General features: G+C 42.1%; 1 protein-coding gene across 1 annotated transcript in view; it reads right to left on the reverse strand.

The window, feature by feature from the left end:
- The window catches only part of RHBDL2 (rhomboid like 2), an 83,147-nt gene extending 68,560 nt beyond the window's left edge, over positions 1-14,587 (reverse strand). Inside the window, exons 1-2 of the mRNA XM_069757120.1 lie at positions 14,547-14,587; positions 1,217-1,428 (exon numbers count right to left, since the gene is read on the reverse strand). Of these exons, the coding sequence (XP_069613221.1) occupies positions 1,217-1,423 (207 nt within the window). The 5' untranslated portion in view covers positions 1,424-1,428; positions 14,547-14,587. The remainder of the gene's footprint in view (positions 1-1,216; positions 1,429-14,546) is intronic.
- Between the last annotated feature and the right edge of the window lie 3,242 nt (positions 14,588-17,829).

Here is a 17,829-nt window from a genome sequence, read left to right on the forward strand (position 1 = left end):
GTAAATCTCTGGGTAAAGTCTCAAAAAGTTCTACAAATTAGGGGAATTATATGGAGAATTTAAGACTTCACAGTCTTCATATATACTGTCATTGGCTCTGACACAATTTAGCTTACAACTCTGACACAGGTCGGGAATGACTGGTCTTATCATTGAGTAATACGGATATACTATATCTTTGTGCTCAGCTGTGTAAAATCAAGGTGCGGCTTAATATAAAAATCCTGGGCTCAATAAACACAGTTGCAGATTCTGAATCATGATTGTGTAGGTCTGGACTCCAAGGATGTATAAAAATGACAAAGCTCTAGTAGATTAATTGGGCTCATAATAGAGTCATCTTTTATTGGAATTGGCTGCACTTATTTCAGTGTTGATGCACAACGGTAATCTCATTTTATCTGTTTTCTCCTGTCTGTTGCATGTAGATAATCGTAGCAGGATTAATATAAAGTTAGTAGGAATCACTTTTAATGTAACAAGTAACTCAGACTTAAACATTAAATGGTGGCGGTGCTGTAAAAGGAACACGCATTGACTGTTAATCCACGGACACTAAACTTTAAATGGAGCAAAATAGATAAAATGCTAACAATAAAGAGCTATATTACAAGGCTCAGTTCACATTGTGTTCAGGCTTTCCTTCAGTGTTATGCATCAGGAGGATTTGCCAACATATAACATTGACTTATGTCACAGTACAAGCATAAAAAGATGCTGTATATGTCTCACCTACGCACAGTGTCTATTTATAAAAGTAAGCAGTAATAACCAAGGTGCACTAATAGTATTAGAAAATCAATTTTCACCTCTCTTGTATTCTCTCCTTCATACTAGATATTTCTTGCTGTGCCAAGGTTGATCGTTAAAAATGTCTGTGAACAACATTGCTTATTACTAACTACTGGCTATGTATGAACGAGTCGGAACTGGCGTTAGAGTCGGAGTGTGGAAAAATAGAGGCGTCAGAGTCGAAACTTTGATTTACCAACTTCACAGCTATGCATGTTAGGAAAGTAACCAAAGTGAAAGGTGCTGTAAGATCACATGCTAAAGGCTAGGGCTACACGCTAGTATGAGCTGGGAATTCCCTGAGGACTATCCCATTTATGGCAGGTGCTCCAGCTCTCAATGCTGAACTTCACCTAACAACGCGCCCTTAATTATTGATGGCTGCACTTATAATGTTATGTAATAGCTTAGATTCTCCACATACCTCAATAATGCTGATAGAAATAATAAAAATAGGAGGTGGTAAACAGTTTGCCCTCTCCATATATGTTATTCTGTGATCGGGTGGCAGCATCCAGTTTGAGATTGTGGTGTGGAATTTCTCCCAACAAGTCAATGGAGGAGGATCTTTTTCTGGTTCTTCAGTCTCATCTGCCCAATCAGCCATTCCTTCAAGTTCCATGTTGTTCATGATATCTACAGTATCAAATATGTGTAAGAGAATAAAAACAAGTCTTTATTTACGTTTTCCAAAGTCTGATATCAGGTTCTCAGTAAGGGGTGAAGTCTCCTATTCTAGGATGTTGGATTATTTTTATATGCTGAAACATGTATTATTACTTTCATTAAGACTTGTTTGAAGGGGTTGTCCACTAGTTTGATATCCATAACTTATCCTTAGGAGAGGTCATTAAATTAAAATTGGGTGCAGCTGCAGGGAGAATAGAACTTCATTTTATCTCTGCAGCCATGCTTCCAGTAAGTCAGCCAGACATGATTAAAACACTATATACCTGCAGATAACCACTACACTTGAGGGTTAATAGAGTTTTACCTTTCAGTAGTTTACAAAGTCAGAAAAAGTTGCTGTTTTTGCAAGATTAACTTTTTACACAGCACTGTCCAAAAACTGAATAAGTGAGTGTTGTGTGCCAGGAAGGGATGTGGACAATAGCCTTCAAGTAGGTTAAACGAATTGTCCATGGCTGACATATTGATGATCTGTCCACCAATGCACAGGCGCAACACTACTAACAACTTGTTCAGCTGAATGGGAGAAAAAATGAAATACTTGGCAGCTGTCACTAAGCAATGTAAGGGGTTGCTGTTTTCCACTCGTACACCACTTACATCTGCCTTCTGCTAGAGTGAATTTCATCCCTGAAGATGCTAGGTGTCCAACTCCCAAGGATCTCATATTGATAATTACAGTGAGTACGGAAAGTATTCAGACCCCTTTATAATTTTTCACTGTTTGTTTCATTGCAGCCATTTGGTAAATTCAAAGAAGTTCATTTTTTTCTCATTAATGTACACTCTGCACCCCATCTTCATGGAAAAAAACAGAAATGTAGACATTTTTGCAAGTTTAATAAAAAAGAAAAATTTAAATATTACATGGTCATAAGTATTCAGAACCTTTGCTCAGACACTTATATTTACGTTACATGATGGTTCTACTCCTTCATTGGAATCCAGTTGTATTTAATTAAACTGATAGGACTTGATTTGGAAAGGCAGACACCTGTCTATATAAGACCTCATTGCTCACAGTGCATGTCAGACCAAATGAGAATCATGAGGTCAAAGGAACTGGCCAAGGAGCTCAGAGACAGAATTGCGGCAAGGCACAGATCTGGCTATGGTTGCAACAGAATTTCTGAAGTACTCAAGGTTCCTAAAAGCACAGTTACCTCCAGACTATGAGAAATGAGATTCTCTGTTGTGATGAGATGAAGATAGACCTTTTTGGTCATACTTCTAAGTGGTGTGTGTGGAGAAAACCAGGCACTGCTCATCACCTGCCTCATAAAATCCCAACAGTGAAACATGGTGGTGGCAGCATCATGCTGTGGGGGTGTTTTTCAGCTGCAGGGACAGGATGACTGGTTGTCACTGAAGGAAACATGAATGCGGCCAAGTACAGAGATATCCTGGATGAAAACCTCTTCCAGAGTGCTCTGGTACTCAGACTTGGCCAAAGGTTCACCTTCCAAAAAGACAATGACCCTAAGCACACAGCTAAAATAACAAAGGAGTGGCTTCAGAACAACTCTGTGACCATTCTAAATACTCCACAAAGAACCACAGTCCATAAATCCCATAAAACATACCTTTATTAAACATACAAAATATATGAAAATAGAACAGTAGACAAGATACATCGGGACCAGAGGGGATTAGTGAGAAAACTGTACGGCAGTAAAAACAAGGCTACAGGGTACTCCCCACCGTGTCAGCACATCATGTCATAACGTATGTACTCCAATGAGTGATGGTCATAAATACACAGAGCAAGACACTGGTAGTTAGCACTAAGGCCAGAAATAATGCATCAATAATAAGGTGCAAGTGCACATATAGCAAGGAAATCTCGCTACATACCGGCCACAAACCAGCATATAATGTAGAGGTGTTTACCTGATGTTTACTGGCCGGTAGGGAACCTGAGCCAACTGGAAGAACAAATGGAGGTTATACAAGGCAGTCTCTACTCACCAGGTCAGGTGTCATAAATAATGAGTTCAAGACGCAGACTTTTGTGCATCATGAACTCACTATTTATGACACATGACCTTGTTGAGTATAGTTCTGCTTTGTATTACCGCCATTTTCTCTTCAGTCTGCGACACAGGTTAATCAGACTGAAGAGATTATGGAGAAAATACAAGTTATATTTATTTTTTGCCACCTCATAGCTCTATACCAAACACACGAAGCTGCAGTGTTGTACTTAATAACTACTGGAGCTATGGGTTGGCACAAAAATATAGTGTGCGCCGCAGTGTTTTATTAGGCGCACGGTGTGTGTTGCCGGTGGCGAAATATACAAATATCCAAACATTATTGGGGGCAAAAAACATTATTTATTTTTTAACCTAAAAAAATTAACTGCGCCTGCGTGGGGCAGAGTTACAGAACTGGGGGGTGTGTAGCTGTGAGGCCTGGCTAAGTGTGGACGACGCAGGGTGGCAGGAGAAGGGGCAATTAGAGAAGTAGGGTCTGGGAGTTCGGGGATGGGGCTTGACGCATGAGAGGGCTGAGACACACTGGAAGGGTGAGACAGACCTGACATTACAGACACATTGGGAGGTGAGGGGGAGGAATACAGATAGTCTGCTGCTTTTTATTTTTTTCCCTTTTTGGGATCTACGTGTAAGTCTGGGGAGCCTCGGTGGGTTCATTTGTTGCAGCCTGGTCGTGGTGGGCGACCTGTCAGGGTACGGCTGCTGCATTGTGCTCGTAGAGCGGACAGCCATGCCAGAGTCCTGCTGCTGCATGGTGGTGGGGAAGGACATGCCTGGGTCCTGCTGCATCGTGGTGGTGGTGGAGTGGATGGCCATGCCAGGGTCCTGCTGCTGCATGGTGGTGGGGAAGGCCATGCCTGGGTCCTGCTGCATCGTGGTGGTGGTGGAGCGGAAGGCCATGACAGGGTCCTGCTGCATCGTGGTGGTGGTGGAGCGGAAGGCCATGCCTGGGTCCTGCTGCTGCATGGTGGAAGCAGTGGAGGAGATACAAGAAGCAGGAGCAGCAGTTGTCATGGAGGGGGCAGTGGGCTGTCCAACAGCACTCGGCATGGTCGTGCTGTAGTGGTGTCCGACAGTGCTTGGAATGGAGGTTGGCCGTGCAGTGGTATGCAGCAGAGCTCAGCATTGAGGTCAAGCATGAAAGTGTTGGCACAGGTGGATATGCCGCCACTGTCTGCATAGCCTGCACGTAAGCAGCATTGCAGGCCTGCATGACACTAAGCTGGAGATCAGGAGTAAGGTGTTCCGACATACCCTGATCAATTTGATTAAAAAAATGATGTGCTGGCCTCTGGAGGTCAGCTTTCACTTGGTCAAAGCTTTTGGTGACCCCCTGGATAAGTGTATTCATATGGTTTATGGCACTATCCAGTCGGTCACCTATCGCCTTGAGTCCATCATGAAAGACCGGGCTCAAGTGCAAAAACTCGGGTATGAGTGACCTGTCCGAGGCCCTCTGCCGCTGCCGGGAAGAGCCCCCAAAAAAGAGGCAGAGGCAGGGGACTGGGACAGGGGAACACCTGATGGACCAGCTTCCTGGTCTCCAGTCTGTGTGGCAGGCAAACTTGCTGAAGCGATGTTGCAAGGCTGGGACGGGTCCGTGGCTGTTTGATGAAGGATCGCTCCAGAACCAGGGTCAAGAGTGCTGCTCCATGTGCTGTGAAAAAAGAAGAAAAACACACATTACTACCAAACATTTACAATAGTAATGCGTCAACTCCTGTGGAATAGAAAAATACAGCATAGGAAATTCAACACAACCCATTACACCTCAAAAAATACTTATGTTCTGTGGGCAAGAACCAGTCTCAAATGTAAGGACGTGGTGATACTTGTATTTGCGGATCCTTGCTCCAGAACCACTAGGAACCCGGCTCTCTTGACGAAGGTACTTGTTGAAGCGATCCTTCATCGAACGCCAACGGGTTTTGACTTTGAGCACTGTTGAAAAATATAAATAATGGTTAGACAATGGACTTTTGACCGTGATCACACAACTGTGTGTGATGAGAGAAACTCTTAAGAGTTTCTCTCATCACACACAGTTGTGTGATCCCGGCCAAGGTCACTGCTGCAGCACACCGCATTGCAATACTTACAAAATACATTTCGGACCCGAGTTGGGGCGTTGTCCCAGGCATCCCACATCGCTTGGGCCACCTCATTCCATAGCCGCCGGATCGTCACGTTGTCCGAGTGCTGCGGAACCCGGGTGTCCCACAACGGATCTCGCTCATGGACCAGGAAGATTAGGAGGTCATTTTCAATGAGGTCCACATCCCGTTCTGGAACCTAAAAAATAAATAAAGACATTAATGTTGGAGAGATTAACATAAGGGAAAGAAAGAAGACAGAGACAGAAAACTGGCATGAATATTGAAAGTCAAGGAAAAAAAAGGAGTCAAGAAGAAAAAGGTAAAGAAAGAGGAAAGTATAGAAATGAACATTCAAGAATAGTAAAATCAGGATACAATAAACAGTCAGCCAGGTATACTTACACGCTGCCGCCTTGCCACCTGAGCGTCTCCACGCTGCTCCTGCTCAGCCTCTGCCACAGTGGAAGAATTGCTCTAAATAAAGGAAAAAAAATGTGTAGATGTGACAGTGACTACTTACCAATCTGAAGAGGTGAGTACTCACTTCACTGACATTTTCCCCTTGTGCAGGCCCAAGCCGTTGCTCCTCAGAAGAAGATGACATTCTGATGCATGCAGAAAGAAAAAAATGACAGAAATTAGGACAAAGAGACAGAAAATAGAAAATACAGACATTGGCTTTGAAATACTCACATTGTTCAGAGTCTTGTTTCCTCCAAGTTGCTTTCCTCTGTGTGGTCTGCTTCCCAGTCAGCTGTATAAGGACCTGCTAATGCCCACTCCCTCCTTTTATCACCTTGTATGTGGGGGGTGGCTAATCAGTATCTAGACATGTTTTCCTGTGGTGCAACGCATGCGATCACAAACACATGTGCTTGCGAACGCATGCGTTCACATAGACCGTAATGCGTATTTTTGCCGCATTCCTTCCACTAACAACCGCATACGTTTCTAGGCGGCAAATTGATGCCTCTAAAATTACTACATGTAGCATTTACTACGCCAAACCGCAGACGACGAAACAACGCATGCGTCGTCAAACGCGGCAAAATGCAACCAATGGCAGACAACTGCGTCCCTAATGTTAAACATAGGAATATACGACGCATGCGGATAATTGCGGCACAAATTCTGCGGGCACAACCGCAAATGTGAAACCAGCCTTAATAGGATGCTTAATGTGAGCGTTTTTTGTGGTTTTATCGCATTTTTATAGCGAAAAAACGCGAGAAAAATCCGGAACGTGTGCACACAGCCTAAGGGTTCTAGTTTCCAAAGCAAATTTTACATTCAAAAAGTGAAATGGCGTTCCTTCCCTTCCGAGCCCTGCCGGGTGCCCAAACAGTTGTTTTCCTTCACATACGGGGTATGGGCATGCTCGGGAAACATTGCACAACAAATTGTATGATCCATTTTCTCCTGTTGCCCTTGCAAAAGTAAATAAAAATAGGTTTTAATGAAAATTTTCGTGAAAGAAAATGAAATGTTTATTTTTTTCCTTCCACATTTTAAAAATTCCTGTGAGGCACCTAAAGGGTTCATAATCTTCTTGAATGTGGTTGTGAGTACCTTGAGGGGTTCAGTTTTTAGAATGGAGTCACTTTTGGGTATTTTCTGTCATATAGGCCCCTCAAAGTCACTTCCAATGTGAGGTGGTCCCTAAAAAAATAGTTTTTCAAATTTTGTTGTAAAAATGAGAAATCAGTTGTCAACTTTTAACCCTTATAACTTCCTAGCAAACAAAAGATGTTTAAAAAATTCCGCTGATGTAAAGTAGACATGTGGGAAATGTTATTTATTAACTATTTTGTGCGATATGACTCACTGCTAAGGACATAAAAATTAAAATTTTGAGAATTGTGAAATATTCTAATTTTTTTCAAAATTTCAGTTTTTTCACAAATAAACACAAGTCATATTAACCCCTTAACGACCGCCGATACGCCTTTTAACGGCGGCCGCTAAGGGTACTTAAACCACAGCACCGTTAATTAACGGCGCTGTGGAAAAAGTAAATAGTGCCCCCCAGAGTCGGATTTTCTCCGGGGTCTCGGCTGCCGGGGGTAGCCGAGACCCCAGAGAACATGACTCGGGGTTTTTTTTACCGACCCCGCATTTGCGATTGCCGGTAATTAACCGTTTACCGACGATCGCAAAAAAAATCCAAAAAACGCAATTTCTTTTTAATTTCTCTGTCCTCCGATGTGATCGCACATCAGAGGACAGAGAAATGGGGTCCCAGGTAGCCCCCCAATACTTACCTGTCTCCCCCGGTGCTCCTCGTGGCTCCCGATGGGCGCCGCCATCTTCAAAATGGCGGGCGCATGCGCAGTGCGCCCGCCGGCTGGCACCGGGAGAATCTTTGGGGTCTCGGCTGCCGGGGGTAGCCGAGACCCCAAAGAACATGATCGGGGTCGGTTTTACCGACCCCTGTTTTGCGATCGCCGGTAATTAACTGTTTACCGGCGACCGCAAAAAAAAAAAAAAAAAGCAAAGTGTAATTCTCTGTCCTCTGATGTGATCGCACATCAGAGGACAGAGAAATAGGGGGATTCGGGGACCCTGCTATACTTACCGGTGTCCCTGGGTCCTCCTGCTGCTCCTCCTGGCCGCCGGCGTCTTCTTGGCAAAAGAAAATGGCGGGCGCATGCGCAGTGCGCCTGCCATCTGTCGCCATCTGCCGGCCGGCACGAGAAGAGCAGTTGGGGCTAAAATCAGGGTTAGGGCTAGGGTTAGAGTTAGGGCTAGGGTTAGGGCTAGGGTTAGGGCTAGGGTTAGGGTTAGGGCTAGGGTTAGGGCTAGGGTTAGGGCTAGATTTAGGGTTAGGGTTGGGGCTAAATTTAGGGTTAGGGCTAAATTTAGGGTTAGGCTTCTTTCACACTTACGTCGGTACGGGGCCGTCGCAATGCGTCGGCCCGACATACCGACGCACGTTGTGAAAATTGTGCACAATGTGGGCAGCGGATGTAGTTTTTCAACGCATCCGCTGCCCAATCTATGTCCTGGGGAGGAGGGGGCAGAGTTACGGCCCGCATGCGTGGTCAGAAATGGCGGACGCGACGTACAAAAAAACGTTACATTGAACGTTCTTTGTGCCGATGGTCCACCAAAACACAACTGATCCAGTGCACGACGGACGCGACGTGTGGCCATCCGTCACGATCCATCGGCAATACAAGTCTATGGGCAAAAAACGCATCCTGCGGGCACATTTGCAGGATCTGTTTTTTGTCCAAAACGACGGATTGCGACGGATGCCAAACGACGCAAGTGTGAAAGTAGCCTTAGGGCTAGGGTTAGGGTTGGGGCTAAAGTTAGGGCTAGGGTTGGGGCTAAAGTTAGGGTTAGAGTTGGGATTAGGGTTAGGGTTTGGATTAGGGTTGGTATTAGGGTTAGGGTTGGCATTAGTGTTACGCTTGGGATTAGGGTTAGGTTTGGGATTAGGGTTAATGTTAGGGTTGTGATTAGGGGTGTATTGGGATTAGGGTTAGGTTTGAGGTTAGGGTTGAGATTAGGATTAGGGGTGTGTTGGATTTAGGGTTTTGATTAGGGTTATGGTTAGGGTTGACATTAGGGTTGTTTTGGGGTAAGGGTTGTGATTATCGTTAGGGTTAGTGATTAGGATTATGGATCGGGTTGGCATTAGGGTTAGGGGTGTGTTGGGGTTAGGGTTGGAGCTAGAATTGGGGGGTTTCCACTGTTTAGGTACATCAGGGGGTCTCCAAACACGGCAGCCAATTTTGCGCTCAAAAAGTCAAATGGTGCTCCCTCCCTTCTGAGCTCTGCCGTGCGCCCAAACAGTGGGTTACCCCCACATATGGGGCATCAGCGTACTCAGGATAAATTGGACAACAACTTTTGGGGTCCAATTTCTCCTGTTACCCTTGTGAAAATAAAAACTTGGGGGCTACAAAATCTTTTTTGTGGAAAAAATTTTTTTTTTATTATCACGACTCTGCATTCTAAACTTCTGTGAAGCACTTGGGCATTCAAAGTTCTCACCACACATCTAGATAAGTTCCTTGTGGGGTCTTGTTTCCAAAACGGGGTCACTTGTGGGGGGTTACTACTGTTTAGGTACATCAGGGGCTCTGCAAATGCAACATAACACCCATAGACCATTCTATCTAAGTCTGCATTCCAAAACCGTGCTCCTTCCCTTCCGAGCTCTGCCGTGCATCCAAACAGTGGTTTACCCCCACATATGGCACATCAGTGTACTCAGGATAAATTGGACAACAACTATTACGGTCCAATTTCTCCTGTTACTCTTGTGAAAATAAAAACTTGGGGGCTACAATATCTTTTTTGTGGAAAAAAAAATATTTTTTATTTTCACGACTCTGCATTCTTAACTTCTGTGAAGCACTTGGGCATTCAAAGTTCTCGCCACACATCTAGATAAGTTCCTTGGAGGGTTTCTACTGTTTAGGTACATCAGGGGCTCTGCAAACGCAACATAATGCCCGCAGACCATTCTATCAAAGTCTGCAATCCAAAACGGCGCTCCTTCCTTCCGAGCTCTGCCGTGCGCCCAAACAGTGGTTTACCCCCACATATGGGGTACCAGCATACTCAGGACAAAATTGGACAACAACTTTTGGGGTCCGATTTCTCTTCTTACCCTTGTGAAAATAAAAACTTGGGGGCTAAAAATCTTTTTTGTGGAAAAAAAAATATTTTTTATTTTCACGACTCTGCATTCTAAACTTCTGTGAAGCACATGGGGGTTCAAAGTGCTCACCACCAGTTCCTTAAGGGGTCTAGTTTCCAAAATGGTGTCACTTGTGGGGGTTTCCACTGTTTAGGCACATCAGGGGCTCTCCAAATGCGACATGGCGTCCGATCTCAATTCCTGCCAATTCTACATTGAAAAAGTAAAACGGCGCTCCTTCACTTCCAAGCTCTGCGGTGCGCCCAAACAGTGGTTTACCCTCACATATGGGGTATCGACGTATTCAGGAGAAATCGCACAACAACTTTTGTGGTCTAATTTCTCCTGTTACCCTTGTGAAAATAAGAATTTGTGGGCGAAAAGATCATTTTTGTGTAAACAAATACGATTTTTTATTTTCACGGCTCTACGTTATAGACTTCTGTGAAGCTCTTGGGGGTTCAAAGTGCTCACCACACATCTAGATAAGTTCCTTAAGGGGTCTAGTTTACAAAATGGTGTCACTTGTGGGGGGTTTCCACTGTTTAGGCACATCAGGGGCTCTCTAAACGTGACATGGCGTCCGATCTCAATTCCAGCCAATTCTGCATTGAAAAAGTCAAACGGCGCTCTTTCACTTCCAAGCTCTGCGATGCGCCCAAACAGTGGTTTACCCCCACATATGGGGTATTGGCGTATTCAGGAGAAATTGCATAACAAAATTTATGGTTACATTTCTGTTCTTACACTTGTGAAAATAAAAAAAATGGTTCTGAATTAAAATGTTTGCAAAAAAAAGTTAAATGTTCATTTTTTCCTTCCACATTGTTTCAGTTCCTGTAAAGCACGTAAAGGGTTAATAAACTTCTTGAATGTGGTTTTGAGAACCTTGAGGGGTGCAGTTTTTAGAATGGTGTCACACTTCATTATTTTCTATCATATAGACCCCTCAAAATGACTTCAAATGTGATGTGGTCCCTAAAAAAAAAAGGTGTTGTAAAAATGAGAAATTGCTGGTCAACTTTTAACCCTTATAACTCCCTGACAAAAAAAAAATTTGTTTCCAAAATTGTGCTGATGTAAAGTAGACATGTGGGAAATGTTATTTATTAACTATTTTTCGTGACATATCTCTCTGATTTAAGGGCATAAAAATACAAAGTTTGAAAATTGCTACATTTTAATAATTTTCGCCATATTTCTGTTTTTTTTCATAAATAATCGCAAGTAATATCAAAGAAATGTTACCACTAACATGAAGTACAATATGTCACGAAAAAACAATCTCAGAATCAGCGGGATCCGTTGAAGCGTTTCAGAGTTATAACCTCATAAAGTGACAGTGGTCGGAATTGCAAAAATTGGCTCGGTCATTAAGTACCAAATTGGCTCTGTCACTAAGGGGTTAAATAAATTTTTACCACTATTATGAAGTATAATGCGTCACGAGAAAACATTCTCAGAATCAGTGGGATCTGTTGAAGCATTTCAGAGTTATGACCTCATAAAGCGACAGTGGTCAGAATTGTAAAAATTGGCCTGGTCAGGAAGGTGAAAACAGGCGAAGGGGTTAGCAGCCAGTAAAGAGTGGTGGACAGCTGTAAGCTGATAATAATAGAATGGGAAGCTCCATCTTTTAGACTATTAGGACCAACTCTCATCTGTCTGCTTTCCTTCAGCTGGTTAGAAAAAATAAGGTGGATTCCATGCCATTTTGTTCTTTTTTTAAATTTTCAGCTAAATACCTGTACTGTACACGACACATGGACTGCACTGATTACATATCTCACTGACCTTTTTCTATCTATTCTATTCTGACAGGTCACGCTGTTAATTTACTGCACTTGGCTGATAAAATGTTGGGTTTCTCTTGAGATGTTACAGCACATGCATGGTCTGTGTGCTTTCCGATTTTTTTTTTCTCACACCCATTGACTTGCATTGGTGTTTTAGGTGGCCATACGCAGCAAGCTGTAATTTTTTTCCTTACCCCAATTCCAAGTGAGGAAAAAGTCATAGATGAACACTGCCTAACTGAATAACATTGTTGTGAGTGCAATGCGATTTTTTTTCTCACATTGCACTTCCCGATTTTTTACGCAGATGTGAGTGCAGCTTTTGATACAAAAGGTTATCCTAAAGTAGCACTAGATGCCAAAGTGAGTTACTAAACTCACAAATGGACAGTCATTCACAGCTAACAATCAGCTTTCTATACACATTTTCCAAAGGCTATGGCTATGTTTACACAGCGTATTTTTTTTTCTACAGGCTAACCCTGCTTTCTTCACAGTAAAGAAGCTACTTGCAAAAAAGAGATTTTGATGCGTTTTTTGGTGCAGATTACATGTATCATATGTCTACAGTAAATGTTGAATAGCGTTAGTTTTATTCACTAAAAACGCAGGTTATTTTTTTTCCCAAAGTTTTCTCATTGCTTTCTGTGATGAAGAAACGCTGCAAAAACGTTGAAAGAATTGACATGCTGCAGATATTAAAAAAACTGTAGTTTTTCAATTCAGTCAGGAAAAAAAAGCACATGCGTGAGATTTCTGACATCTCAGAGATTTTGATTGTACTTTAAAAACAGCGTGAACATAGCCGTTGAATATTTATGATTTTTATGATTTAAGTCGTGCTGCTGTGATACCATAATTTCCCACGGGATCAATAAAGTGTATCGTATCGTATCGTATCGAATAGTGAAATCTAGTTGGTTGCTATCAGGAGCTCAGTACTCTCGTCCATGTCTGTCCATGCCATCGCTGCTGATGCCTCAGTGGCGATCATAGATGAAGGAGTCACTTTTCTGGGCCTGCTCTTAAAATCTTTAAGGCCCCCAATACTCATTAGATGAAAGTTGGACAAATGTGTTGATTCCACAGAACCAGACCATCACTTATTGTATATGAGGGTCATTACGACTATCCCCCCCGCAGATGATGTCTAAAATGAGAGATCAGGACTATCGGAATTTCAAAAGTTACTGGAAGCGGCTATCTCCTCTCTTCCTGTTGAAAATACATGAATGTTTAGCTGAGTGCTCATGTATAAGGGAAAATTAGGAAAGATAGCTGTCTGCCAGATGTTTTTGAGATGTATGGCTAGCTTTAGGTTTTCAAAAGTGGACAGCTGAATTATAGAAAGTCATAGATGACACTATTGGTATAAAAATGAATGATTGTTCTTTAGACATGATGGGTGTAGACGTGTATCACTGTACCCCCTTCTAATTTAGGTCTACTCAGCAGCGCCCCCAACAATCACCCTTCTGCTATATCATTAGAACCTACAGCTGAATTTACACTTCAAATATTCTTTGTGGAAATACTAAACAGTCTGAAGGTTCTGAAATGCAAGACCTGAACCACAGAAGGGAGGTTCTAACCTCTGAAATCAGCTTTAAATTTGAACTTTATTTTTAGCTTAGTGGTTGAGGAACGGCTTCCAACATAACCAGTGGAAAAAAGAAACTGGCAGACAGAAGAAATAACTACTGTGCTTACTGATCTGCATGTGCCAGATCTGCCTACACAGGAAGACTTAAAACTGTTGGCACACATTAGATAAATGTTGGTCGATCTTGCCATTCGTCTGGGAGTGGTCGGCCATCTACTGTATATAGTGGTGTTGCAATTCTCCCATGACTTTAATCATTTGTTCTCAGGGGGGATAAGCTCACTGTCAGATATTCTGTAACAGGTCTAAGTGCTAAATACATCAGTTACTGCACAAATATAGCTGATAGTTTGCTACTCTGTATCAGTCTGGGGTCCAGGCTCTAGGTCAGAGAGCATCACCTGAGCTGGGTACAGTTGTATTCACCACGTATGGTTGAGTGGAGACAAAAGTGGTCATATTCACGGACAGCAAATTAATATCTGGAGAAGGGCGAGGACGTTAAATATTAAGTATATTAAAAAAATGATATATCTTTTCATTATACAGTGATTAGTAATAGAAAGCTCTACATCTTTTCATTACGAAATGACGCTTTATTAGCACACAACCAGGAAACCAGTGACGTATAGTATCCACCTAGCAATTAGCATATATGAATCTAGGACTAGTTTCCTATAAAAACAAACATGCCCAACACTTATGTCTAGTAATATAGGCACATGATAATTACGTATACTGGCAACTGTATCAGAGCCAAAACGAGCAAAGCGTGAGAAGTGACAGCCAGGACTTGAGACAAATAAGGGACTATTCCTGGAAATAAGGAGATTTATGGAAGCCCCATCAGATATCTTATGACGAGGAGTGATCCTTAGCGCCCAATTGTGCAGAGTACAGAGTATGAATGTACCTTACCTTACTGAGGTCTTCCGCTCTCTCTGGAGTCTTTGACTGAACTTGTGGGTGTGCTACAAGTTCTTTCCTTTCACAGCCTGTGCCTCCTCCTCCTCCAGGCCACAATGATTTTGGAGAAGTCAAAGCTGGTTAGTCCACCTCCATCTCCGGTTACACATGCATACTAGGCCTATTATCATTGTAATGTCAACGTAGGACGATTCTGGTATCTGCAAGGAATGAAGGAGTCACTGGCCATAACATTTTTATTTCATTTGCTTAGTTAGCACCATTACTTTCTACAGCGTCTTATAGACATTACCATCGCTGTCCTCATTGGAGCTCACAATCTAAACTCCCTATCAGAGTGAAAGGAAACTAATGTATCCGGAGAGAAACCCACACAAACATGGGGAGAACATACAAACTTTATAACATAAATGACCAATGCAAAAAAAAATAGCGCAAGGAAAAGGGTTTTATCTGGTTTATAAACATCAGAAATTGTATTGATATATCCTGATCCAGGGTTGAAAGGCTGCTGCTGATCAATGAGTTATTTCACCAGAAGAGCAAATAAAAACATGGAAAGTTTGAGGTCCATATCCACGCTGCCAGCTTGTGAAGAAACGTTAGATGCCAGAAGTATTATAAAACAGCGGCTATTATGTGTTTTTTTTTTATTTCCTGAAGAAGAAGTGGGTTACACTTTGAAACACATACAAAAAATAAAAGAAATCTTTATTTTATAATACTGCTGGCGTCCGACATTTCTTCACAAGCTGGCAGCTTGGATATGGACTACAAACTTTCCATGTTATAATGACTAATGGCTCAAGGCACGGTCCAAAATACAGGACTACCATGAAAACCCCTTAAAAATATGATGTTAGATATGCATTAAAAATACTCAAAAAACAGACAAACACAACAAATAAATCACAAATAAAAAATCCAGACAAATTGGGGTTAAGTAAAAGAGCGCCTATAGATTAAGTAAAAAGCCCTAATCTGATGCCATTACTTACAGCCCTAAGTAATGATCTTGCCAAGGTGTGGAGGTTGGCACCCTAATTTACAGTTGATAATGGCGCCCCCCGCTCCTCGACCACTAGACTTGAACTGCACTGTAAGGTCATATACAATTGAGCTATACAATATTATATAATATACATCATAGGGAATAATCTATTAGTAATGACCTCAGGGAACTACCAATCCCATGATACATAATGGATCTTAAAATTAGGCAAATTAGTTCATAAAGAGAAAAGAAGAATGATACTTATCAGCTCATAGCTAATGCCAATCCCTCTAGACATTTCCCCAAACTGAGTGATTCATCAGGAGGTCAATATGACAAAAAAATCATCAGGAACACAAGACCAGCCTTATTTGCCTGGCGAGTGCACTGTCCACATTTTAACCCCCTCATGACCCAGCCTATTTTGACCTTAAAGACCTTGCCGTTTTTTGCAATTCTGACCAGTGTCCCTTTATGAGGTAATAACTCAGGAACGCTTCAACGGATCCTAGCGGTTCTAAGTTTGTTTTTTCGTGACATATTGGGCTTCATGTTAGTGGTAAATTTAGGTCAATAAAATCTGCGTTTATTTGTGATAAAAACGGAAATTTGGCGAAAGTTTTGAAAATTTCGCAATTTTCACATTCGCAATTTTCACATTTTGAATTTTTATTCTGTTAAACTAGAGAGTTATGTGACACAAAATAGTTAATAAATAACATTTCCCACATGTGTACTTTACATCAGCACAATTTTGGAAACAAAATTTTTTTTTGCTAGGAAGTTATAAGGGTTAAAATTTGACCAGCGATTTCTCATTTTTACAACGAAATTTACAAAACCATTTTTTTAGGGACCACCTCACATTTGAAGTCAGTTTGAGGGGTCTATATGGCTGAAAATACCCAAAAGTGACACCATTCTAAAAACTGCACCCCTCAAGGTACTCAAAACCACATTCAAGAAGTTTATTAACCCTTCAGGTGCTTCACAGCAGCAGAAGCAACATGGAAGGAAAAAATGAACATTTAACTTTTTAGTCACAAAAATTATCTTTTAGCAACAATTTTTTTATTTTCCCAATGGTAAAAGGAGAAACTGAACCACGAAAGTTGTTGTGCAATTTGTCCTGAGTACGCTGATACCTCATATGTGGGGGTAAACCACTGTTTGGGCGCACGGCAGGGCTTGGAAGGGAAGGAGCGCCATTTGACTTTTTGAATAAAAAATTGGCTCCACTCTTTAGCGGACACCATGTCACGTTTGGAGAGCCCCCGTGTGCCTAAAAATTGGAGCTCCCCCACAAGTGACCCCATTTTGGAAACTAGATGCCCAAAGGAACTTATCTAGATGCATAGTGAGCACTTTGAACCCCCAGGTGCTTCACAAATTGATCCGTAAAAATGAAAAAGTACTTTTTTTTCACAAAAAAAATTTTTAGCCTCAATTTTTTCATTTTCACATGGGTAACAGGATAAAATGGATCCTAAAATTTGTTGGGCAATTTCTCCTGAGTACACCAATACCTCACATGTGGGGGTAAACCACTGTTTGGGCACATGGTAAGGCTCGGAAGGGAAGGAGCACCATTTGACTTTTTGAATGAAAAATTATCTCCATCGTTAGCGGACACCATGTCGCGTTTGGAGAGACCCTGTGTGCCTAAACATTGGCGCTCCCCCACAAGTGATCCCATTTTGGAAACTAGACCCCCCAAGGAACTTATCTAGATGCCTAGTGAGCACTTTAAACCCTCAGGTGCTTCACAAATTGATCTGTAAAAATGAAAAAGTACTTTTTTTTCACACAAAAAATTCTTTTCGCCTCAATTTTTTCATTTTCACATGGGCAATAGGATAAAATGGATCATAAAATTTGTTGGGCAATTTCTCCCGAGTACGCCGATACCTCATATGTGGGGGTAAACCACTGTTTGGGCACACGGCAGGGCTCGGAAGGAAAGGTGTGCCATTTGACTTTTTGAATGGAAAATTAGCTCCAATTGTTAGCAGACACCATGTCGCGTTTGGAGAGCCCATGTGTGCCTAAACATTGGAGATCCCCCACAAGTGACCCCATTTTGGAAACTAGACCCCCCAAGGAACTTATCTAGATGCATATTGAGCACTTTAAACCCCCAGGTGCTTCACAGAAGTTTATGACGCAGAGCCATGAAAATAAAAAATAATTTTTCTTTCCTCAAAAATGATTTTTTAGCCTGGAATTTCCTATTTTGCCAAGGGTAATAGGAGAAATTGGACCCCAAATGTTGTTGTCCAG

The sequence above is a fragment of the Ranitomeya imitator genome, chromosome 3 (genome assembly GCF_032444005.1).
Source record: "Ranitomeya imitator isolate aRanImi1 chromosome 3, aRanImi1.pri, whole genome shotgun sequence".
Lineage (NCBI taxonomy): Eukaryota > Metazoa > Chordata > Amphibia > Anura > Dendrobatidae > Ranitomeya > Ranitomeya imitator.